Genomic DNA, 23,904 nt, shown 5'->3' on the forward strand with positions numbered 1-23,904 from the left:
CCATCTGGATTGCATACATAGTAATTGCCAAAAATGTCCAGAGGAGGGTGAAGTCTTTTCAGGCTAGCTCAATCACGGCAGGTATTTATGAAGAGGACCAAATTTAATATGGTCTTGAAGGATAATTCAGATGATAGATTTAGAGAGCAGGAGGACATATTTACTGGCAAAAATTCAATGTAAAAAAGCTAGGCGGCCGGGCGCGGTGGCTCAAGCCTGTAATCCCAGCGCTTTGGGAGGCCGAGACAGGCGGATCACGAGGTCAGGAGATCGAGACCATCCTGACTATCACGGTGAAACCCCGTCTCTACTAAAAACACAAAACAAAACTAGCCGGGTGAGGTGGCGGGCGCCTGTAGTCCCAGCTACTCGGGAGGCTGAGGCAGGAGAATGGCGTAAACCCAGGAGGCGGAGCTTGCAGTGAGCTGAGATCTGGCCACTGCACTCCAGTCCCGGCGACAGAGCGAGACTCCGCCTCAAAAAAAAAAAAAAAAAAGCTAGGCCAGGCGTGGCGGCTCACGCCTGTAATCCCAGCACTTTGGAAGGCCGAGGCGGGCGGATCACGAGGTCAGGAAATTGAGACCATCCTGGCTAACACAGTGAAACCCCGTCTCTACTAAAAATACAAAAAATTAGCCGGGTGTGGTGGCAGGCGCCTGTAGTCCCAGCTACTTGGGAGGCTGAGGCAGAAGAATGGCATGAACCTGGGAGGCAGAGCTTGCAGTGAGCCAAGATCATGCCACTGCACACCAGCCTGGGCTAAAGTGCGAGACTCCGTCTCAAAAAACCAAAACAAAACAAAAAGAAAGCTAAATAAGGCCGGGCACAGTGGCTCATGCCTGTGATCCCAGCACTTTGGGAAGCTGAGGCAGGCAGTTCACTTGAGGTCAGGAGTTTGAGACCAGACTGGCCAACATGGTGAAACCCCATCTCTACTAAAATTACAAAAATTAGCCACACATGGTGGTGCGCCCCTGTAATCCCCGTTACTCAGGAAGCTGAGGCACGAGAATTGCTTGAACCCGGGAGGTGGAGGTTGCAGTGAGCCAAGATTGCGCCATTGCACTCCAGCTTGGGTGACGGAGCGAGATTCTGTCTCAAAACAAAACAAAATACTTTAGTTTCCTATTACATTTTTTTTTTTTGACAGTCTCGCTCCTGTCGCCCAGGCTGGAGTGCAGTGGAGTGATCTTGGGTCACTGCAACCTCCACCTCCCGGGTTCAAGTGATTCTCCTGCCTTAGCCTTCCGAGTAGCCGGGATTACAGGCTACTCCTACCCAACCTGGCTAATTTTTTTTGTATTTTTAGTAGAGACGGGATTTCACCGTGTTGGCCAGCTTGTCTCGAACTTCTGACCTCAAGTGACCCACCTGCCTCAGCCTCCCAAAGTGCTAGGATTACAAGCGTAAGCAACCATGCCCGGCCTGTCAACTTCTTTATAACCATTCTAGCTAAACCTGCCACCCCTGCATAAGCATACAGAATGTGCTACCTTTTGTGTAACAAAGAAAAGGAGGTGTAGGCCGGGCGCGGTGGCTCAAGCCTGTAATCCCAGCACTTTGGGAGGCCGAGACGGGCGGATCACGAGGTCAGGAGATCGAGACCATCCTGGCTAACACGGTGAAACCCCGTCTCTACTAAAAAATACAAAAAACTAGCCAGGCGAGGTGGCGGCGCCTATAGTCCCAGCTACCCGGGAGGCTGAGGCAGGAGAATGGCGTGAACCCGGGAGGCGGAGCTTGCAGTGAGCTGAGATCCGGCCACTGCACTCCAGCCTGGGTGACAGAGCCAGACTCCGTCTCAAAAAAAAAAATAAAATAAAATAAATAAATAAATAAATAAATAAATAAATAAATAAATAAATAAATACAAAAAACTAGCCGGGCGTGGTGGCGGGCGCCTGTAGTCCCAGCTACTCGGGAGGCTGAGGCAGGAGAATGGCGTAAACCCGGGAGGCGGAGCTTGCAGTGAGCTGAGATCACGCCACTGCACCCCAGCCTGGGCAACAGAGCGAGACTCCGTCTCAAAAAAAAAAAAAAAAAGAAAAGGAGGTGTGAAAAAACATAGATATATTCATATATACATATGCATATACAAATACATATATATGCAGACATCTATTCATATTTGCTTGTATCTGTCTTAATACTCACTGGAAGGATACCAAAATAACTAATAAAAATAGTTATCTGTGGGGGAATTAGGTAGACACTAATAAGGACAGAAGTGAGAATTCTCACTGTATACCTTTTTATACTATTTTGATTTCTGAATTATGTTCATTTTTCACCTATTCAAAGAACAAATAATTATGATGTGGGGAAATCAGCATCCCTAGCAGGAGCCTTCTAACCTTAGAAATGTGTCCGGGAACCTGGCATCATGAGGGTTGCCTGCTCTGCTCCTCAGAAGGTAAAGCCTGGAGGTAGATGGGTGGCTTCTGACTAGACTGTCACCAACTACGACTCACCTTTCCATAAGTGACTTGCCTAAAATGATAGTGCCAGAAAACAGACAAGGCCCCGCCAGGGTGAGGAGGGAACCTGACACACCCTGTGACCTCCTGACACTACTACTTGATGACTTGCTCCACACCCATCTAATATGCCTCTAATGGCAGCAGATTGCAAAGGCCTAGAAAGAAGACAGGTCCAGAGCTGGTTGCCATTGGAATGCAGTCTGAATTTTATTCAGTTCAAGGCATCAGTACTCCTTTTGGAGTACTGGGAGAAAAAATAAACTCAAAGGCTCAAGGGGAGCCCCTGGGAGTTAGGTAAGCAGTGAATGGGGGAAGGGCCATGAAACCTCATTGCCTAGTTTCCTGGTTTGGAAAATGTGATAATCTCTAGATAGCCAGGAGTGAGAAAGGATTAATTGGTATTTACAGAATGAGGGCAATAAGGATCCTCGAGGATGCTGTCCCGAGAATACAACTCTTAAGGATTCACCTCACTCATTGTACTTGCTTGGTAATCGTGAGCTTCTCCTCATACTTGCCCCAGGATGATACAACTGACTCTGGTCTGGCAAGGCTGGCAGAGAAATGACCTATTGAAGGTGACAGCTTTCACATCAAAATGCAGAGTGCATGGCTGCATCAAAAGCTGGTCTTTTCAGTAGATCCCAGGAAAAAAATAGGTCAGTACATACAGTTCCCCACTTCCTATTTGCTATTTTGTTTTTTCGTTTTTTTGGTTTTTTTTTTTGAGATGGAATCTCACTCACTCTGTCACCCAGGCTGGAGTGCAGTGGCGCAATCTCGGCTCACTGCAACCTCCTACTCCTGGGTTCAAGTGATTCTCCTGCCTCAGCCTCCTGAGTAGCTGGGACTACAGGCATGTACCACCACGCCCGGCTATTTGTATTTTTAGTAGAGACGGGGTTTCACCATGTTGGCCAGGCTGGCTCTTGACCTCGTGATCCACCGACCTTGGCCCAAAGTGCTGGGATTACAAGCGTGAGCCACTGCGGCCGGCCTTCCTATTTGTTAGATAGTAGGCAGGTAGGAAAGGCCTGCAGGGAGACTGGCTGATTACCTGAAGCATGACATCATAAAAATGCAGAGAGAACTTATTAGGAGAGTCCAGAAGTTCAATCGTGGACAGGAAGATGGAACCTAGTAAGAGTTCCTGTAGAGGAAAGGAAACTACCCAGCTACTATCACAAGACAGAAACAAGCAGCTGACCATTTTACAGGAGAAATCTTTCAGAGTGACCTCAGAAAAAAATCTGAACCACTGGATATCTGTGGCATCCACCTCTAGATTGATTCTGGAAAGCCTTATTCTTGTAGTCACATTACTCCTTTGACCTAAACCTCCACTGGGTGGGGGTGGAGAGAAAAACACAGTGACTTCCCCATGGGTCCCACTGCCCATGAATATTTTCTACTATTTCCACTGCTACCTGTTGCTCTACCAAACCTGCCATCAGACCAACTCACCTGTACTGGCTCCTCCAAGACTCCACTGCAAATAGGGCAGATAAGATCTTCGTCAACATCCCCCTGGAAACGGGTTACATCATACCCCATGTCTCATCACTGAAACCCAGGTCCTGAAAGGACAACAGCAAACAGAGGCCAGTTCAGAAGAAGCCTACAAATATGTGACAAACATAAACTCATTGTCAAGATCCATTCATTGATCCAACAAATATTTATTGGGAGTCGACTATGCAGCAGTCATTTGGCTTGGTGGAAGCTGACTCAAGAAATTTAAATCTTTTTTTTTTTTTTTTGAGACGGAGTCTTGCTCTGTCGCCCAGGCTGGAGTGCAGTGGCACGATCTCGGCTCACCGCAAGCTCCACCTCCCGGGTTCACACCATTCTCGTGCCTCAGCCTCCTGAGTAGCTGGGACTGCAGACGCCTGCCACCACGCCTGGCTAATTTTTTGTATTTTTAGTAGAGACGGGGTTTCATCGTGTTAGTCAGGATGGTCTCGATGTCCTGATCTCATGATCTGCCCGCCTCGGCCTCCCAAAGTGCTGGGATTACAGGCGTGAGCCACCACGCCCGGCCTTCAAGAAATTTAATTCTGAAGCACAGTGGCTCACACCTGTAATCCCAGCACTTTGGGAGGCCAGGGCAGGCAGATAACCTGAGGTCAGGAGTTCAAGACCAGCCTGGCCAACATGATGAAAACCCATCTCTGGCCGGGCGCGGTGGCTCAAGCCTGTAATCCCAGCACTTTGGGAGGCCGAGACGGGCGGATCACGAGGTCAGGAGATCGAGACCATCCTGGCTAATACGGTGAAACCTCGTCTCTACTAAAAAATACAAAAAAACTAGCCGGGCGAGGTGGCGGGCGCCTGTAGTCCCAGCTACTCGGGAGGCTGAGGCAGGAGAATGGCGTAAACCCGGGCGGCGGAGCTTGCAGTGAGCTGAGATCTGGCCACTGCACTCCAGCCTGGGTGACAGAGCGAGACTCCATCTCAAAAAAAAAAAAAAAAGAAAACCCATCTCTACTAAAAATACAAAAATTAGCTGGGCGTGGTGATGCATATCTGTAATCCCAGCTAATTGGAAGGTTGAGGCACAAGAGTCACTTGAATCTGGGAGGCGGAGGTTGCAGTGAGCCGAGATTGTGCTATAGCTCTCTAGCCTAGATGACAGAGTGAGACTCTGTCTTTAAAAAAAAAGAAAAGGGCCAGGCGCGGTGGCTTAAGCCTGTAATCCCAGCACTTTGGGAGGCCAAGACGGGCGGATCACGAGGTCAGGAGATCGAGACCATCCTGGCTAACACGGTGAAACCCCGTCTCTACTAAAAACTACAAAAAACTCAGGCCGGGCACGGTGGCTCAAGCTTGTAATCCCAGCACTTTGGGAGGCCGAGATGGGCGGATCACGAAGTCAGGAGATCGAGACCATCCTGGCTAACACGGTGAAACCCTGTCTCTACTAAAAAAATACAAAAAACTAGCTGGGCGCAGTGGCAGGCGCCTGTAGTCTCAGCTACTCGGGAGGCTGAGGCAGGAGAATGGCGTGAACCCGGGAGGCGGAGCTTGCAGTGAGCTGAGATCCAGTCACAGCACTCCAGCCTGGGTGACAGAGCAAGACTCCGTCTCAAAAAAAAAAAAAAAAAAAGAAAAGACATGTAATTCTAATGGGGAAGACATTATGTAAGCACACATTTAAAATATAAAGTGATATGATAAATACTCAGAGGAGACACAGGACCTTATGAGGACAAGAGACATGAATACCTAACCCAGGCTGAAAGCTGAGGGTGGTTTTGATAAGTTTTCCAGGACTGGGTGTCACCAGAAATGTGTCCTGTAGGGCAAGAGTTAGCTCAATGTTGGGGGAGCAGGGCATTAGTGTAATCCCAGCACTTTGGGAGGCTGAGGTAGGCGGATTACCTGAGGTTGGGAGTTTGACCTCACATATAAAAGGGCACATAAAATAGCACATCCAAATGCCCAGAAGAGGGCATATGATAGGTTCAGAGAATTTCAAGTGATTCAAGAAAAAGCTGACAAAGGTGGGAGGGAGGGCCTGTCAAGAGACAAGGCTGGAGAGGTAAGCAAGGGCCATCCTGTGAAAAGTCTGTGAGGAGTTTGGACTTTACTCTGAATGGTATGAGAGAGCCACTGAAGGACTTAAAAAAAGAATGTGATAATAGTTCCATTTTAGAATCAGTATGTTAACAGGGGAGAAATGGAAGGACATCTAAGTCAGAGAGTGACAGTGAGTCTGAACTCAGGTGGTGGTGGTAATGGGGATAAAGAAGAAGAGAGGGGGCTGGGCGCGGTGGCTCAAGCCTGTAATCCCAGCACTTTGGGAGGCCGAGACGGGCGGATCACGAGGTCAAGAGATCGAGACCATCCTGGTTAAGACGGAGAAACCCTGTCTCTACTAAAAAATACAAAAACACTAGCCGGGCGAGGTGGCGCGAGGTGGCGGGCGCCTGTAGTCCCAGCTACTCGGGAGGCTGAGGCAGGAGAATGGCGTAAACCCGGGAGGCGGAGCTTGCAGTGAGCTGAGATACAGCCACTGTGCTCCAGCCTGGGACGCGACAGAGTGAGATTCCGTCTCAAAAAAAAAAAAAAAAGAAGAGAGGGCCGGGCATGGTGGCTCATGCCTTTAATCCCAGCACTTTGGGAGGCCGAGGCAGATGGATCACGATGTCAAGAGATCAAGACCATCCTGGCCAACATGGTGAAACCCCATCTCTACTAAAAACATAAAAATTAGCTGGGTGTGGTGGTGCGCACCTGTAGTCCCAGCTACTCAGGAGGCTGAGGCAGGAGAATCACTTGAACCCAGGAGGCGGAGGTTGCAATGAGCTGAGATTACGCCACTGCATTCTAGCCCGGTGACAGAGCAAGACTCCGTCTCAAAAGAAAAAAAGAAAAAAAAAAAAAGAAGAGTGAGGTCCAAAAGGGCAAGGACTCAAACAGCTGCGATGGTGCCATGCTCCTTCTTTGGGTTCCCAAAGGTCAAACCCAAAGAAGAGGTCACTAAACAACTGGCCGGGCGCAGTGGCTCATGCCTGTAATCCCAGCACTTTGGGAGGCGGAGGCGGGTAGAGCACGAGGTTAGGAGATAGAGACCATCCTGGCTAACATGGTGAAACCAGTCTCTACTAAAAATACAAAAAATTAGCTGGGCGTGGTGGCAGGTGCCTATAGTCCCAGCTACTTGGGAGGCTGAGGTAGGAGAATGGCGTGAACTCAGGAGGCGGAGCTTGCAGTGAGTGGAGATAGTGCCACTGCACTTCAGCCTGGGCAACAGAGTAAGACTCCGTCTCAAAAAAAAAAAAAGTTGTCAAGGGGTTGGAGAACTTACAGAAGGGAAGACAACTGTCGAAAGCTACAAACAGACAAATCAGATAAAGAAAACAAAGAATTGCTGGAATGTGGGACGGTGGATACCACAGTAAAGCAGTTCCATGGAGCTGGGAGTTGTGGAGGGTAGTTTTAGTGTAGCACTGAAAGTGAAGCCAGACTTCAATGGCACAAAGTGAACAAGAGGTGAGTTGGAGAGACAGGGACCAAAGACACAACTCTATCAAAAGCTTGATTTTTTGGTGGGTGAGCATTCTCAACGAGTTTATTTGGGCAGACTCAGGGTAAGGGTCCTGCACCTAGAAGAAGCTGCTGGCCCTCGTGGTGGTAAAGTGTTGGCTTGTGCTAGGACCTTGTGTGGCCACAGGAAAAATACGGAACACTTCACAAATTTTCATGTCATCCTTGCACAGGGGCCCTACTAATCTCTTTATCATTCCAATTTTAGTGTATGTGATGCTGAAGCCAGCACTCAAAAGCCTAATTTCAAAGGAAGGGAAATTGAACTAGCTAGAGGGGGAAAGGAAACTGAGGAAGTGGGTTGGGTGGGGGTGTTTTTCCTTATGGTGAGAAAGGCTTAAGTGTCTTTATGTACTGAGAGGAAAGTACAGGGGAAGAGGGAAAGATAAAGACAGGAGAGAATCTGGTCACTGAGGTAGCAGTAGGGAGATAAGGAATTACCTTAAACAAAAACGAGATAATTCTAAAGCAGGAAGGAAGGGAAGATGATAAACAGAGGTCAGAGGTCCAGAGACAGGTTTTCAAAAAATAATACTGATAAACTTGTAAAAATCAGCTGGGAGCAGTGGCTCATGCCTCTAATCCCAGCACTTTGAGAGGCTGAGGCGGGCGGATCACCTGAGGTCAGGAGTTCAAGACCAGCCTGGCCAACATTGTGAAACCCTGTCTCTATTAAAAATACAAAAATTAGCCAGGAGTCGTGCCACGTGCCTGAAATCCCAGCTACTTGGGAGGCTGAGACAGGAGAATCACTTGAACTCAGGAGGCGGAAGTTGCAGTGAGCCAAGATTGCACCACTGCACTCCAGCTTGGGGGACAGAGTGAGACTCTGACTCAAAAAACAACAGCTGGGTGCAGTGCTGAGGTAGGCAGATTACCTGAGGTCGGGAGTTCGAAACCAGCCTGGCCAACATGGAGAAACCCTGTCTCTACTAAAATTACAAAATTAGCCGGGTGTGGTGGCACATGCCTACAATCCCAGCTATTCAGGAGGCTGAGACAGGAGAATTGATTGAACCTGGGAGGCGGAGGTTGCAGTGAGCTGAGATCACGCCATTGCACTCCAGCCTGGGCAACAAGAGTGAAATTCTATCTCAAAAAAAAAAAAAAGGCCAGGCGCAGTGGCTCATGCCTGTACTCCCAGCACTTCGGGAGGCCGAGGCAGGCGGATTACCTGAGGTCAGGAGTTTGAGACCAGCCTGGCCAACATGATGAAATCCCATCTCTACTAAAAATACCAAAATTAGCTGGGCATGGTGGCACATGCCTGTAATCCCAGCTACTCAGGAGATTGAGGCAGGAGAATTGCTTGAGTCTGGGAGGCAGAAGTTTCAGTGAGCCAAGATCATGCCACTGCACTCCAGCCTGGCCGACAGAGCGAGACTCTGTTTCAAAAAAAAAAAAAAAGATAAAACAGGGTGCCTACAGTTCTACATGTGGACTGATCAATATGGACACAACTTTTCTTCGCTACTTAAATTAATGCAACCTCAGACTGCTTAGCGCTATTGTAGATGACAGCTACTGCTACTTTCATAGTCCAGACAAATACAAAGGGCTGGGAAGAAGGGAAAGGGGCAAGATAAAAGGTCAAAAGGAGGAGTTGGCTGAGATAGCTATTACCTGAGAGCAAAAATATCCCCAAATATCCACAATTCATCCATTAAACTGCTGACTTTATAATATTTACCTCAATGATATAAATTGTAATTTGTTTTATCTATAATAGCTATAAAATTAATCAGAGAAAAAAAAATCCTTGCTGCCCTTAAAATGCACCAGGTATGGAAAAATTCCAAGATATACTATTAAGGGAAAAAAGCTAAGATACAGAATAGTATATGTAAAGTACACTACCACAAATACGAAAAACAACATGTAGGTGTGTATGCTTACATGTGCATGGAACTCTCCAGAAGGATAAACAGAAAACTGCCAACAGCGTTTGCTGCTAAAGAGGAGGTACAAAGAAACAAGGATGGGAGGTACAAAGAAACAAGGATAGGAGGGAATTTTTAATTTCTCTAATTATCCCTTTGTACCTTTGAAAAAGGTTTTCTGTGTGTGTGTGTGTGTGTATTCACTATTCAAATTAGTAAACAAATCTATAATTAAACTGTGAAAGACAGATTTAAGGTTAAAACAAAAAATAATATCCACTCAGGCCAGGTGTGGTAGCTCACGCCTGTAATCCCAGCACTTTGGGAGGCCAAGGTGGGTGGATCACCTGAGGTCAGGAGTTCAAGACCAGTCTGACCAAGATGGTGAAACCCCATCTGTACTAAAAATACAAAAATTAGCTGGGCATGGTCGTGGGCACCTGTAATCCCAGCTACTCAAGAGGCTGAGGCAGGAGAATTGCTTGAACCCAGAAGGCAGAGGTTGCAGTGAGCCAAGATCGTGTCATTGCACTCCAGCCTGGGTGACAGAGCGAGACTTTGTCTCCAAAAAAAAAAAAAAAGAATATCTACTTTATGTTTTATACACTATACATGTCATATGTCATATAACACATACAAATATAACATGTCATGTACTGACACACATATAACATGTCTGGGGAAAAAATGTACTCTTGCCAGAAAATGTTGATCAAATTAAACTCATAATAAAAACCACAAACTGTCCTAAAAAAGCATATACCTTTCTACCTAGCAATCTTACTTCCAGGAACTTATCCTAAGGAAATAAACAAGGATGTGGGCCAGGCGTGGTGGCTCACGCCTGTAATTCCAGCACTTTGGGAGGCTGAGAGGGGTGGATCACGAAGTCAGGAGATCAAGACCATCCTGGCTAACACAGTGAAACCCTGTCTCTACTAAAAATACAAAAAATTAGCTGGGCATAGTGGCGGGCGCCTATAGTCCCAGCTACTCGGGAGGCTGAGGCAGGAGAATGGCGTGAACGCGGGAGGCAGAGCTTGTAGTGAGCAGAGATCACGCCACTACACTCTAGCCTGGGCGACAGAGTGAGACTCCGTCTCAAAAAATAAATAAATAAATAAATAAAATAAACAAGGGTGCAAAAAGAATTGTAATAAACTGCTTAAGCATTGTCATAGCAAAAAATCTATCCAGTAGAATTCCTTACATCCATAAAATGCAACATCATGTCAAATTAACATGACCTAGATATATTTATTTCATATTATTTATTTAAATTATTTGTGCTGGGTACAGTGGCTCACACCTATAATCCCAGCACTTTGGGTGGCCAAGGCAGGAAGATCACTTGAGAACAGAAGCTTGAGACTACAGTGAGCCGATTGCACCACTCTACTCCAGCCTGGGTGACAAAGTGAGATCCTGTCTCTAAATAAATTGTTTTAATATATTTATTATATAGAAATAAAAATAATTTATTTATATTTATAGATATCATCTATGCTATCATGCTATTTTTTTTAAGAGACACGGTCTTATTCTGTTGCCCAGGCTGGAGTACAGTGATACAATCGCAGCTCACTGCAGCCTTGATTCTACATATATGATTAAATAATAATGAAGCCAGCATTTATTTGAGCATTACTATATGGCAGACAGTATTTTAAACATTTTTTGCCAATTAACTCATCTAATCCTTACAACAGCTCTAGAAGATTGGGACTATAATTATTCACATTTTACAGATGAGTAACAGAGGCGCAAAGGTTAAAAAGCTTTTCCAGAATCATACAGCTAATAAGTGGTAGAGCCAGATTCAAACCCAGACAGACTGGCTGCAAAGCCCAAGCTTTTAACCACTTGGCTAAATTGCCTCTCAAACTGAAATACACAAGTGGCAAAAAGAGTATGTATAGTATAGACCCATTTTAATAAAAATAACTTGGCCGGGCGCAGGGACTCAAGCTTGTAATCCCAGCATTTTGGGAGGCTGAGGCAGGTGGATCACCTGAGGTCAGGAGTTCGAGATCAGCCTGGCCAACATGGTGAAACACCATCTGTACTAAAAATACAAAAAAATTAGCTGGGTGTGGTGGCATGCACCTGCAATCCCAGCTACTTGGGAGGCTGAGGCAGGAGAATCGCTTGCACCTGGGAGGCAGAGTTTGCAGTGAGCCACGATCATGCCACTGCACTCTAGCCTGGGTAACAGAGGGAGACTCTGTCTCAAAAATAAACAAAACAAAAACAAAACAAACAAAAACACTTAACAAAAGAAAATAAATGTAGCGTACACATTTTAAAAATCTAGGGCCGGGGCTGGGTGTGGTGGCTTACACCTGTAATCCCAGCACATTGGGAGGCCAAGGCGGGCAAATCACCTGAAGTCAGAAGTCCAAGACCAGCCTGGCCAACACAGTAAAACCCCATCTCTACTAAAAATACAAAAATACCCAGGTGTGGTGGCAGGCACCTGTAATCCCAGCTACTTGGGAGGCTGGGGCAGAAGAATTGCTTGAACCAGGGAGGCGGGGGTTGCAGTGAGCTGAGATCCTGCCATTGTATTCCAACCTATGGGGGACAAGACTGAGACTTTGTCTCCAAAAAAAAAAGACTTAGGGCCTGCTGTGGTGGCTCACGCCTGTAATACTAGCACTTTGAGAGGCTGAGGCAGGCGGATCACAAAGTCAAGAGCTCGAGACCAGCCTGGCCAACATCGTGAAAACCCCATCTCTACTAAAAAAAAAAAAAAAATTAGCTGGGCACGGTGGCATGCACCTGTAGTCCCCACTACTTAAGAGGCTGAGGCAGGAGAACTGCTTGAACCTGGGAGGCAGAGGTTGTGGTAAGCCAAGATCGTGCCACTGCACTCTAGCCTGGGCCACAAGAATGAAATTCCGTCTCAAAAAAAAGGCCAGGCGCGGTGTCTCACGTCTGTAATCCCAGCACTCTGGGAGGCCAAGGTGGGCGGATCATGAGGTCAGGAGATCAAGACCACACTGGCTAACACAGTGAAACCCCGTCTCTACTAAAAAAATACAAAAAAATTAGCCAGGCGTAGTGGCGGGTGCCTGTAGTCCCAGCTACTCAGGAGGCTGAGGTAGAATGGTGTGAACCCAGGAGGCAGAGCTTGCAGTGAGCCGAGATTGTGCCACTGCACTCCAGCCTGGGCAACAGAGCAAGACTCCATCTTAAAAAAAAAAGTCTAGGCCGGGTGCGGTGGCTCAAGCCTGTAATCCCAGCACTTTGGGAGGCTGAGGCGGGTGGATCACGAGGTCAGGAGATCGAGACCATCCTGGCTAACACGGTGAAGCCCCGTCTCTACTAAAAAAATACAAAAAACTAGCCAGGCGAGGTGGCGGGCGCCTGTAGTCCCAGCTACTCGGGAGGCTGAGGCAGGAGAATGGCGTAAACCCGGGAGGCGGAGCTTGCAGTGAGCTGAGATCCGGCCACTGCACTCCAGCCTGGGCGACAGAGCGAGACTCCGTCTCAAAAAAAAAAAAAAAAGTCTAGATGTAGGCTGGATGAGGTGGTGCATGCCTGTAATCCCAGCACTTTGGGAGGCCAAGGTGGGTGGATCACCTGAGGTCAGGAGTTCGAGACTGGTCTGACCAACATGGTGAAACCCCGTCTCTACTAAATATAAAAAGTTAGCTGGGCGTGGTGGCGCATGTCTGTAATCTCAACTACTTGGGAGGCTAAGGCAGGAGAATTGCTTGAACCGGGGAGGTGGAGGTTGCAGTGAGCCGAGATAGCGCCACTGCACTCCAGAGTCTGGGCAACAAGAGCAAAACTCCATCTCAAAAAAAAAAAAAAAAAAAAAAAAAATCTAGATGCGGAGATTACACTTTCAATCTAGGTCATATATTTCTACAAGATTTAATTTTTTTTTTTTTTTTTTGAGACAGGATCTCGCTCTATCACCCAGGCTGGAATGCAGTGGTACCATCACAGCTCACTATAGTCTTGACCTTGGAGGCTCAAGCAATTCTCCTGACTCAGTCTCCTGAGTCGCTAGGACCACAGGTGCTGCCAACCACACTCAGCTAATTTATTATATTTAGTAGAGATAAGGTTTCACTATGTTGCACAGGCTAGTCTGGAACTCCTGGGTGGGAGGATTGCTTGAACGCAGGAGGTTGAGGCATCAGTGAGCCATGCTGGTGCTGGCTGGGTGACAGAGTGAGACCCTGTCTCTGGAAATAAAACAGTTATCCTTGGCGTAAGGAACAACAATTAAAATAACATTAATCTAGGCCAGGCCCGGTGGCTCATGCCTGTAATCCTAGCACTTTGGGAGGCCGAGGCGGGCAGATCATTTGAGGTCAGGCGTTCAAGACCAGCCTGGCCAACATGGTGAAACCCCATCTCTACTAAAAATACAAAAGTTAGCCAGGCACAGTGGCAGGCACCTGTAATCCCCACTACTCAGGAGGCTAAGGCAGGAGAACTGCTTGAACCCAGGAGGCGGAGGATGCAGTGAGTTGAGATCGGGCCATTACACTCCAGCCTGGGTGACAGAGTGAGACTCTGTCTCAAAAACGAAACAAAAAAATTAAACTCTTCTCCTTGTTGCTAGAGGTAATGTAGAAAATAGGCCTAGAAGCTGGGCACAGTGGCTCACACCTGTAATCCCAGCACTTTGGGAGGCCGAGGCAGGTGGATCACGAGGTCAGGAGATCAAGACCATCCTGGTTAACACGGTGAAACCCCGTCTCTACTAAAAATACAAAAAATTAGCCGGGCGTGGTGGCGGGCACCTATAGTCCCAGCTACTTGGGAGGCTGAAGCAGGAGAATGGCGGGAACCTGGGAGGTGGAGGCTGCAGTGAGCCAAGATCAAGCCACTGTACTCCAGCCTGGATAACAGAGAGAGACTCTATCTCCAGAAAAAAAAAAGAAATAAAGAAAGAAAATAGGCCTAGAGCTTGTACTACGTTTCATTGTATATTTTTTCTTTTCTTTTTTTTTTTTTATTAAAAAGACAGGATCTCATTCTGTCATCCAGGCTGGAGTGCAGTGGCACAATCATGGCTCACTGCCGCCTCAATCTCCCAGGCTCAAACGACCCTCCCAACTCAGCCTCTTGAGTAGCAGGGACTACAGGTGTGCGCCACCATACCAGCTGGTGTTTTTTTTTTTTTTTTTTAATAGCGATGGGGTCTCACCATGTTGCCCAGGCTGGTCTTGAATTACTGGGCTCAAGTGATCCTCCCACCTCAGCCTCCCAAAAGTACTGGGATTATAGATGTGAGCTACTGTGTCCAGCCGTCTTTTCATTTTAAAGCAATGCTAATAATATTGTCTTGAGGAGGAACACAAATTCTGAAAATTTTTCTTAATGGGATTTCAGGAGATCCCATGTCTCCCAAAATAAACAGAAAAGAACTTGCCTGAGTTGGTGCAGAGATGGCCACAGGGTATGGGAACCCACCAGCCAAATTAGGAGCTGTAAGGTTCCCATCATAAAGTCAGTATTTTCAAAACTGCAGAGATGATAAACAATGTCATTCCTAAATCTAAACCCCTCTTTATCTTTCTGGAGATTCTGCTTTATTCACCTTTTTATAACTGTACCCTTTCAGGGATGTGGCCTTAAGAATTAAGGGGAAATTTAGATTTCTAATCTGATTAGGGTATTTCCTATTTGTCATCTATGGGAAACCAATGTTGACATGGTGATATGCAACCTTGGAAGTCAGCTCTAGACTAGGCTGCCTTGCACTGCCCCCAGGCAGACAATCTCAATCTGTCAGGTTAGGTTTACTTGACTATTCCTTCTAATCTCTGGGATTCTTAACACTGCAGTGGGTTGTCATAGGGAAAGGTTATCATTCCAGGGGGGATGCCTCAAAATAATTCAGCTGCTCACTGCCCTGGGGCAGAAGCCCTTAGTAAACCTGAAATCACAGGGACCTCAAGAGTCATAGCCGGTGACCACAGCCACTGGAAGCAGTTTCCTGGATATTGTCCTCGGGTATAGGATAGGAAAAGGCCTTAGGAGGTTTTACTCAAACCTGGGGAGCTGAATTGAAGTACCACTGAAGTGTCCCTTGAGGCCTTACAAGAGTTCTGCCAACCTCCCTTATCTGACCATACTAAACCCAAAATGAAAACTGCACTTCCAGTCTCCTATTCCATAGGCCAAATCCAAAACAGGTAACTATGCTACTTTACCTCCTTAGTGTTATACTGGGATATCTCTTTATTCCTGGTCAGCATTATAATAGAATAATTTTTATGAAGGAAAAAAGAGCCTTATCAGACCCCTTTCTATGCCCTTTTAACTTACTGTTGTGGTTGTTTTCTCTGGTCTCCCACTAGAGAAAGCTAGGAACTCACATTTTTCCTAAAGGACATTTATCCTCACTTATTCAGGATTTCTTGAACCCATAAGCGTAGATGAAACCATGCACATTCATTCATGTACACATGCTTAGAGAACCATTAGAGAAGTCACTCTAACCCATGATTTACATTTTGGGTAGCTGGGCATGCTGCCATCAATTTTGTGGCAAAAACATAAGGGCAAAAGTCAGGTATAAGTATGCAGTCTCCCATCTACCATTCTCTCTCCTCTATGCCCTGCATACAACAAAGGTGCAGAGGTCTGAGGATTCTCCAGCTCTGATCACTACAATTAAACACATAGGGAAAGGGCCCTATAACCTGCCCTGATCTAAGGAAACAGATGACTCCCAGAAACTTCAATGTGGTCAAAAAATTAGCTGGCAAAGGATCTCACAGGTGTCTCTAAAACATTTCATCGTATCTCCCTGTCTCCCAGTGAATAGTTCTGGAAAAACAAAAAACAAAAAACTGTGTTAGGAATCCAGAAACCCGAGTCCTAGTTCTAGCTTTATCACTACCAAATGTATGACCTTGGACAACTTATTTGGCCTCTCTGGGCCTCAGTTCCCTACATGAAATGAAGCATCCTGGGCTACATAAGTTCTAAGGTGCTCTATAAGTTCTATGATTCTAAGATTCTAAGATTGAGCATATAAAACAAAAATAGGCTGGACTGGTGGCTCACGCCTGTAATCCCAGCACTTTGGGAGGCCGAGGTAGGTGGATCACGAGATCAAGAGATCGAGACCATCCTGGCCAACATGGTGAAACCCTGTATCTAATAAAAATACAAGAAATTAGCTGGGTGTGATGGCACATGCCTGTAGTCCCAGCTACTCGGGAGGCTGAGGCAGGAGAATCGCTTGAACCCAGGAGGTAGAAACTGCAGTGAGCCGAGATTGCACCACTGCACTCCAGCCTGGCGACAGAGCAAGACTCCATCTCAAAAAAAAAAAAGATAAAAAAGATAAATTAATGGGGCCGGGCGCGGTGGCTCACGCCTGTAATCCCAGTACTTTGGGAGGCCGAGGCGGGCGGATCATGAGGTCAGGAGATCGAGACCATCCTGGCTAACATGGTGAAACCCCGTCTCTACTAAAAAAAAAATACAAAAAATTAGTTGGGCATGGTGGCAGGCGCCTGTAGTCCCAGCTACTTGGGAGGCTGAGGCAGGAGAATGATGTGAACCCGGGAGGCGGAGCTTGCAGTGAGTAGAGACCATGTGCCACTGCACTCCAGCCTGGGCGGCAGAGCGAGACTCTGTCTCAAAAACAAAAAGAGATAAATTAATGGGTACTTATGTTAAAAAAGGTATCCTGGCTCTAACACTAACTGACCTTGCTCTCTCCAAGCAGCTCTTGACTTTTTACGTGAACGGAAGAGATATTTTTTACTTAAGCAACAGAACCCTTAGACTGAAATCACTTCCCCTCTTCGGAACTCAGTTTCCTCACTTGTGAGATGAGTGGTTCTAAGGTTCTGTCTAATTCCAGAATGCTGTGGATCATACTGAATTAACCACATGGGGATTTTAAAGTTAGGTCTCTTTAGTTTTAATTTATTCAATTTACAAAAGAATCCAGAAGGCATATAATTCTTCAAGAACTCATCTAATATCTAAAAAGAGGCCTGCCAGGCATTAAAGGCCAGAAATGACCTCCCAGTTGGTCAGCAGCTCCAAGCACTATTTGTGTGGTTACCCCAAACTTCATCATCCTAAATACATAATCTCCTTATCAATAGAGACATAAAGAAGAAATACATGGCCGGGCGCAGTGGCTTATACCTATAATCCCAGCACTTTGGGAGGCCAAGGCAGTCGGATCACCTGAAGTCAGGAGTTTGAGAACAGCCTGACCAACCTGGTGAAACCCCATCTCTACTAAAAACATAAAAATTAGCCATAATCCCAGCTATTTGGGAGGGTGAGGCAGGAGAATTGCTTGAATCCAGGAGGTGAAGGTTGCAGTGAGCTGAGATTGTGCCACTGCACTCCAGCCAAGGCGACAGAGCAAGACTCTGTCTCAAAAAAAAAAAGAAGAAGAAACACATAATCCTTGTCCTCAAACTAAGGTTAAGCAAATACTTAACAAGTAAAAGTTAATAATTAATGTAAGTTGTAAAATATACAGAAAAGAACAAATGGTACAGATTAATCATAGAAAGCTTTCTGCAGAAAGAAGTTTTAAGAACTGGGCTTTCAAGGGCAGAAGGAATCCCAAGTGACAGAGAAGAGGGTTGAGGCCTGGAATGGGATTCTGAATCAAGGCACTTTACCTTTCAAGTGTTGGGGGGCAGGTTCCCTGTTCACAAGGCTCCAACCCCCTGATGCCTCCACTCAGTGCCACTGAAGAGATTCTCCCAGTAACCCATCTTGTTGGCTATTCTCCGACTGAGTCTTCCTTCCCAGTGACAAGCTCCATCACCCAGGGGATGAATGTGATGTCACAATCAGGAGTACTCTAGTAATAGAAACAAGGAAGAGAAAGGGGAGTCAGGAGAACTACCTCTACTTGGCAAGGAGACTGGACAGATGGATCTGGCAGTTGCTTGGAGAGGATGAGATAACTCCATTAAACACTAAGTTTTCAGTGCTAGGCAAGTAAGACTACCTTCTAAGGAGGGAGCTCACCAGCTAAGGAAGCACACACACAGGGTCCAGTAGATATGAACATAGTTGGGAGGGGGAAAGAAAAGGACAAGAGGAAAAGCAGAGAAGAGGAGTTGTTGGAGATTTACGATTCTTTTATTCAGTGCACATAACTACCAGTAATAATGATTCCAAATCTGTGACTACAAAATGCACAGGTCCTGCCGGGTGCGATGGCTCACGCCTGGAATCTCAGCATTTTGGGAGGCCGAGGAGGGTAGATCACCTGAGGTCAGGAGTTCGAGATGAGCCTGGCCAACACGGCGAAACCCCATCTCTACTAAAAATATAAAAATTAGCCAGGCGTGGTAGCGGGTGCCTGTAATCCCAGCTACTCAGAAAGCTGAGGCAGGGAGAACTGCTTGAACTCGGGAGGCGGAGGTTGCAGTGAGCTGAGATTGTGCCATCGCACTCCAGCCTAGGCGACATAGCAAGACTCCAACTCAAAACACACACACACACACACAAATGCATAGATCCATAATACGTTACGTGTACAGGATGATGCTTTAATGCAGAGGTCCCCAAATCCCTAGATGGACCAGTACCAGACTGTGGCCTATTAGTAACCGGGTCGTACAAAAGGAGGTGAGCAGGAAACAAGCAAGCACTGGGGCCTGAGCTCCATCTCCTGTCAGATCAGCAGCAGCATTTGATTCTCACAGAAGCATGAACCCTATTGTGAACTGCACATGCGAAGGATCTAGGTTGCCCACTCCCTATGATAATCTAATGCCTAATGATCTGAGGTGGAAGAGTTTCATCCCAAAACCATCCCCTCACCCACCATCTGTAGAAAAACTATCTTTCACAAAAAGGCTGGGGACTGCTGCTTTTATGTTTCCAAAGTGCTTTCACATAAATTATTATTATTATTTTGAGACAGAGTCTCACTCTGTCACCTAGGCTGGAGTGCAATGGTGTGATCTTGGCTCACTGCAGCCTCCGCTTCCCGAGTCCAAGTGATTCTCCTACCTCAGCCTCCAGAGTAGCTGGGATTACAGGCGCCCATCACCATGCCCAGCTAATTTTTGTATTTTTTTTTTTTTTTTTTTTTTTTGAGACGGAGTCTTGCTCTGTCGCCCGGGCTGGAGTGCAGTGGCCGGATCTCAGCTCACTGCAAGCTCCGCCTCCCAGGTTTACGCCATTCTCCTGCCTCAGCCTCCCGTGTAGCTGGGACTACAGGTGCCTGCCACCTCGCCCAGCTAGTTTTTTGTATTTTTTAGTAGAGACAGAGTTTCACCGTGTTAGCCAGGATGGTCTCGAGCTCCTGACCTCGAGATCTGCCCGTCTCAGCCTCCCAAAGTGCTGGGATTACAGGCTTGAGCCACTGCGCCCGGCCATACTACTCTTTTTTTTTTTTTTTTTGTGTGAGTTTTGAGACGGAGTCTCGCTCTGTCACCCAGGCTGGAGTGCAGTGGCCGGATCTCAGCTCACTGCAAGCTCTGCCTTTTGGGTTCACGCCATTCTCCTGCCTCAGCCTCCCGAGTAGCTGGGACTATAGGCGCCGGCCACCTCGCCCGGCTAGTTTTTTGTATTTTTTAGTAGAGACGGGGTTTCACCGGGTTAGCCAGGATGGTCTCGATCTCCTGACCTTGTGATCCGCCCATCTCGGCCTCCCAAAGTGCTGGGATTACAGGCTTGAGCCACCGTGTCCGGCCTAATTTTTGTATTTTTAGTAGAGATGGGGTTTCACTGTGTTGGCCAGGCTGGTCTCAAACTCCTGACCTCAGGTGATACACCTGCCTCAGCCTCCCAAAATGCTGGGATTACAGGTGTGAGCCACTGCACCCGGCCCACATAAATTATTATTTTTATTATTATTTTTTGAGACAGGGTCTTGTTCTATTGCCCAGGCTAGAGTACAGTGGCATGATCATAGCTCACTACAGCCTTGCCTTCCCAGGCTCCAGCAATCCTCCCACCTTAGTCTCCCAAATAGCTGGGACCACAGGCACACACCAGCATGCCTGGCTAATTTTTGTATTTTGGGTAGAGACGGGGTTTGGACACGTTACCCAGGCTGGTCTTTAACTCCTGGGCAGGCTCCAGCAATCCTCCAACCTCAACCTCCCAAAGTGCTGGGATTACAGACACCAGCCACTGCGCCCATCCATAAATGTACACATTTAAACAAGTCAAGTAACCCTGCTGTAGTTTTTCTGTTTCTTCAACTGTCAAGTGGAGAAAAATGAGACCTGCCTCATATATTAATATAACGTATATATAATATATAGAAGTATTATATATATTTTATATATATATATATATTTTGAGACAGAGTGTTGCTCTGTCGCTAGGCTGGAGTACAGTGGCAGGATCTCAGCTTACTGCAACCTCTGCCTCCAGGGTTTAAGCGATTCTCCTGTCTCAGCCTCCCAAGTAGCTGGGACTACAGGTGTGCGCCATCATGCTGAGCTAGTTTTTGTATTTTTAGTAGAGATGGGGTTACACCATGTTGGCCAGGATGGTCTTGATCTCCTGACCTTGTGATCTGCCCGCCTGGGCCTCCCAAAGTGCTGGGATTACATGTGTGAGCCACCATGCCTGGCTTCTTTTTTCTTTTCTTTTTTTTTGAGATGGAGTCTTGCTCTGTCGCCCAGGATAGAGTGCAGTGATGCGATCTCCTCAGCTCAGGCCAACCTCCACCTCCCAGGTTCAAACAATTCTCCTGCCTCAGCCTCCTGAGTAGCCGGGATCACAGACACGTGTCACCATGCCAGGCTAAGTTTTATACTTTAGTAGAGATGGGGTTTCAACATGTTGGCCAGGCTGGTCTCAGACTGACCTCCTGTAATCCGCCACCTTTGGCCTCCCAAAGTGCTGGGTTACAGGCGTAAGCCACTGTGCGCGGCCTAATATATGTGTGTATGTGTATACACGTATACACACACGCACACCCCTTATACATACTGTCCTGCAAATCAAATGAAATAAATATGAAAGGAGGCTGGACGCAGTGGCTCACACCGTAATCCCAGTGCTTTGGGAGGCCAAGGTGGGTGGATCACTTGAGTCCAAGAGTTTGAGACCAGCCTGGGCAACATAGTGAAACCTTGTCTCTACAAAAAAAACAAAAATTAGGCGGGCATGGTGGCATGAGTGCCTGTAGTCCTGGCTTGTGAGGAGGCTGAAGCAGGAAGATCAACTGAGCCCAGGAGGCAGAGATTGCAGTGAGCAGAGATCGCAGCACTGCACATCGGCCTGGGGGACAGAGTGAGACCCTGTCTCAAAAATAAATAAATAAATAAATAAATAAATAAATATGAAAGGATACTGAATACTGTTATCCTAAAGTAAGATTATTTGTAGCAACAGAATATAAAATAAAGCCAGGTGCAGTGGCTCATGCCTGTAATCCTAGCACTTTGGGAGGCTGAGGTGGACCGATCACCTGAGGTCAGAGTTGTTTTTTCTTGGGGGGGAACTGTGGGGAGACACAGTCTCGCTCTGTTGCCCAGGCTGGAGTGCAACGGCGCAATCTCAGCTCACTGCAACCTCCGCCTCCCGGGTTCAAGCAATTGTCCTGCCTCAGCTTCCCAAGTAGCTGGGACTACAGGCGCACACAGCCATGCCCTGCTAATTTTTTATATTTTTAGTAGAGACGGGGTTTCACCGTGTTGCCCAGGCTGGTCTCGAACTCTTGAGCTCAGGCAATCTGCCCGCCTCGGCCTCCCAAAGTACTAGGATTACAGGCGTGTGCCACCGTGCCAGGCTGAGGTCAGGGGTTTGAGACCAGCCTGGTTTGAGACTAGCATGGTGAAACCCCATTTCTACTAAAAATACAAAAAATTAGCCAGGCATGGTGGCAGGTGCCTGTAATCCCAGCTATTCAGGAGGCTGAGGCAGGAGAATTGCTTGAATCCAGGAAAAGGAGGTTGCAGTGAGCCGAGATTGTGCCACTGCACTCCAGCCTGGGTGATAAGAGTGAGACTCCGTCTCAAAAATATATATATAACGCAAAATAAATTTAGAGTACTGAGAGTCGGAGAGGAAATGCTTGAAAGAAGCTTGTTCCTTCTTTTTACTAGAAGGTAGGCCTAGCCACAGGTCGATCAGCTGGACATGCAAGGTAGTAACACTGCATCACTCACATTCTCTACCACTAGTCCACTCCATTCTTATTTGGGGCAAAACTATCAGCCAACGACACTATCAGCCTCTTGCCCTATTGTGAGACTCTAAAACCCCTCTATAGAAAAGGAAAACACTATCACGGGCCAGTCCCTAAGAACAGTGGCCTCATTAACAGCCCCACTTGCTATTAGGTGAAATGAAGTTTCTGAATAGGGAAGCAGTCTGTCAATCCCTCAAGCAAAACGCCCTCACCCCTCCTGGCTTTCTGCTCTGCCTCTGGCCCCCTCCTCCCCACTCCCCAATTTCCCAAAGTCCTGAGTTAGGGAAGGCCTTCCAGTGTGTGGTGTGTGAAACCTGTCAGAGAGCCAGGCTGCAAACCAAGCGCACGGATGTGAAAGAATGTGAGATTCCTTCATGGAAGGCTGGGAGGGGGTGAGGAGCGGGGAAGGAATGAGAGGACAAGGCTGTCAAAGACAAGGCATGGGAGAGGAGCCAAGCTATGGCGCTTGGAGGGCGGGGGTTTAGGTTCCACCGCCCCTGCCCAGGCTGGTCCCCGGAATGCTCCCTTCCTCCCCTTCTGGCCCGTCAATCATTGCCCATTTAAACATCACGCTGTTCCCCCAGGTCCGCGGCTGCCGGTCCTCCAGCTAGCTCCGGCCGCCTCCCGCACTTCTCAAAGCTCCCCTATTCCAACGGACCTTCCCCAACAGCTCAATCTCCAGGGCCCCCTTCTCACCTCCCGACTCCTCGCCAGTGCTGCTTCCCTGCCCACATTTTTATCTCTACCACCATCCCTCCTTCTGAACCCCAGTATTTCAGCCCCCCGCCTCAATACCCCTGGGACATCACCTCCTCCCCTCCCACACCCTCTCTTAGATGGAAGATCGCGCAGGCGCAGTACGCACCGCCCTGGAAGCGGCCTGGAGTCTCCGCAACCTGACCCAGTCGGAGCTGAGGCAGCAGCGGCCACAGTAGTGCCCTGGTGCCGGATCCTAGCCTCTCCCGGGTAGGGAAGGGAAAGGGGAAGGAGGGGAAAGAAGACTCCGACCACTCGTCGCCTTCTCAGAAGGCTCCTTTGCCCCGCCCACCGCTGCTACGCAACCCGGCGGAAGCTCGTCACCAAACCCCGCCTCTTTGTTTAACTCAGCCCCTACACTACCAGCCACGAGCGGCCTACCAGGAGGGACGAAGGCTGGCCAGGCCTCCGCTCTAGACCGGAAGTCTAGTCTAGCGTCTATATAGGCCCAGCCAGAACTATATAGTCATTTGGGAGGGCGAACTCTGTGTTCTTCCCGCCAAGAACGTGTGGGCCTGGCCGTCCACGCTTCGCTTTGGAGGGGTGCAGGTGACTTGTGTCTTAGAGCTGACGCAGATTGGTGCGAGATCATTGCGGAGAGGCAGACCTGCAGCGTGAC

The 23,904-nt window shown here is 47.6% G+C and overlaps 1 protein-coding gene and 1 non-coding gene across 2 annotated transcripts in view; both read right to left on the minus strand.

The window, feature by feature from the left end:
• Nucleotides 1–23,578, minus strand: part of RNF41 (ring finger protein 41) — a 33,262-nt gene extending 9,684 nt beyond the window's left edge. Inside the window, exons 1-3 of the mRNA XM_023210800.1 lie at nucleotides 23,395–23,578; nucleotides 18,040–18,224; nucleotides 3,945–4,057 (exon numbers count right to left, since the gene is read on the minus strand). Of these exons, the coding sequence (XP_023066568.1) occupies nucleotides 3,945–4,034 (90 nt within the window). The 5' untranslated portion in view covers nucleotides 4,035–4,057; nucleotides 18,040–18,224; nucleotides 23,395–23,578. The remainder of the gene's footprint in view (nucleotides 1–3,944; nucleotides 4,058–18,039; nucleotides 18,225–23,394) is intronic.
• Nucleotides 7,658–7,761, minus strand: LOC111542094. The gene has a single exon (XR_002731438.1). It is a non-coding gene; the product is annotated as a U6 spliceosomal RNA (small nuclear RNA).
• Nucleotides 23,579–23,904: the final 326 nt, after the last annotated feature.

Source organism: Piliocolobus tephrosceles, chromosome 10 (assembly GCF_002776525.5).
Source record: "Piliocolobus tephrosceles isolate RC106 chromosome 10, ASM277652v3, whole genome shotgun sequence".
In the NCBI taxonomy this organism is placed as follows: Eukaryota; Metazoa; Chordata; class Mammalia; order Primates; family Cercopithecidae; genus Piliocolobus; species Piliocolobus tephrosceles.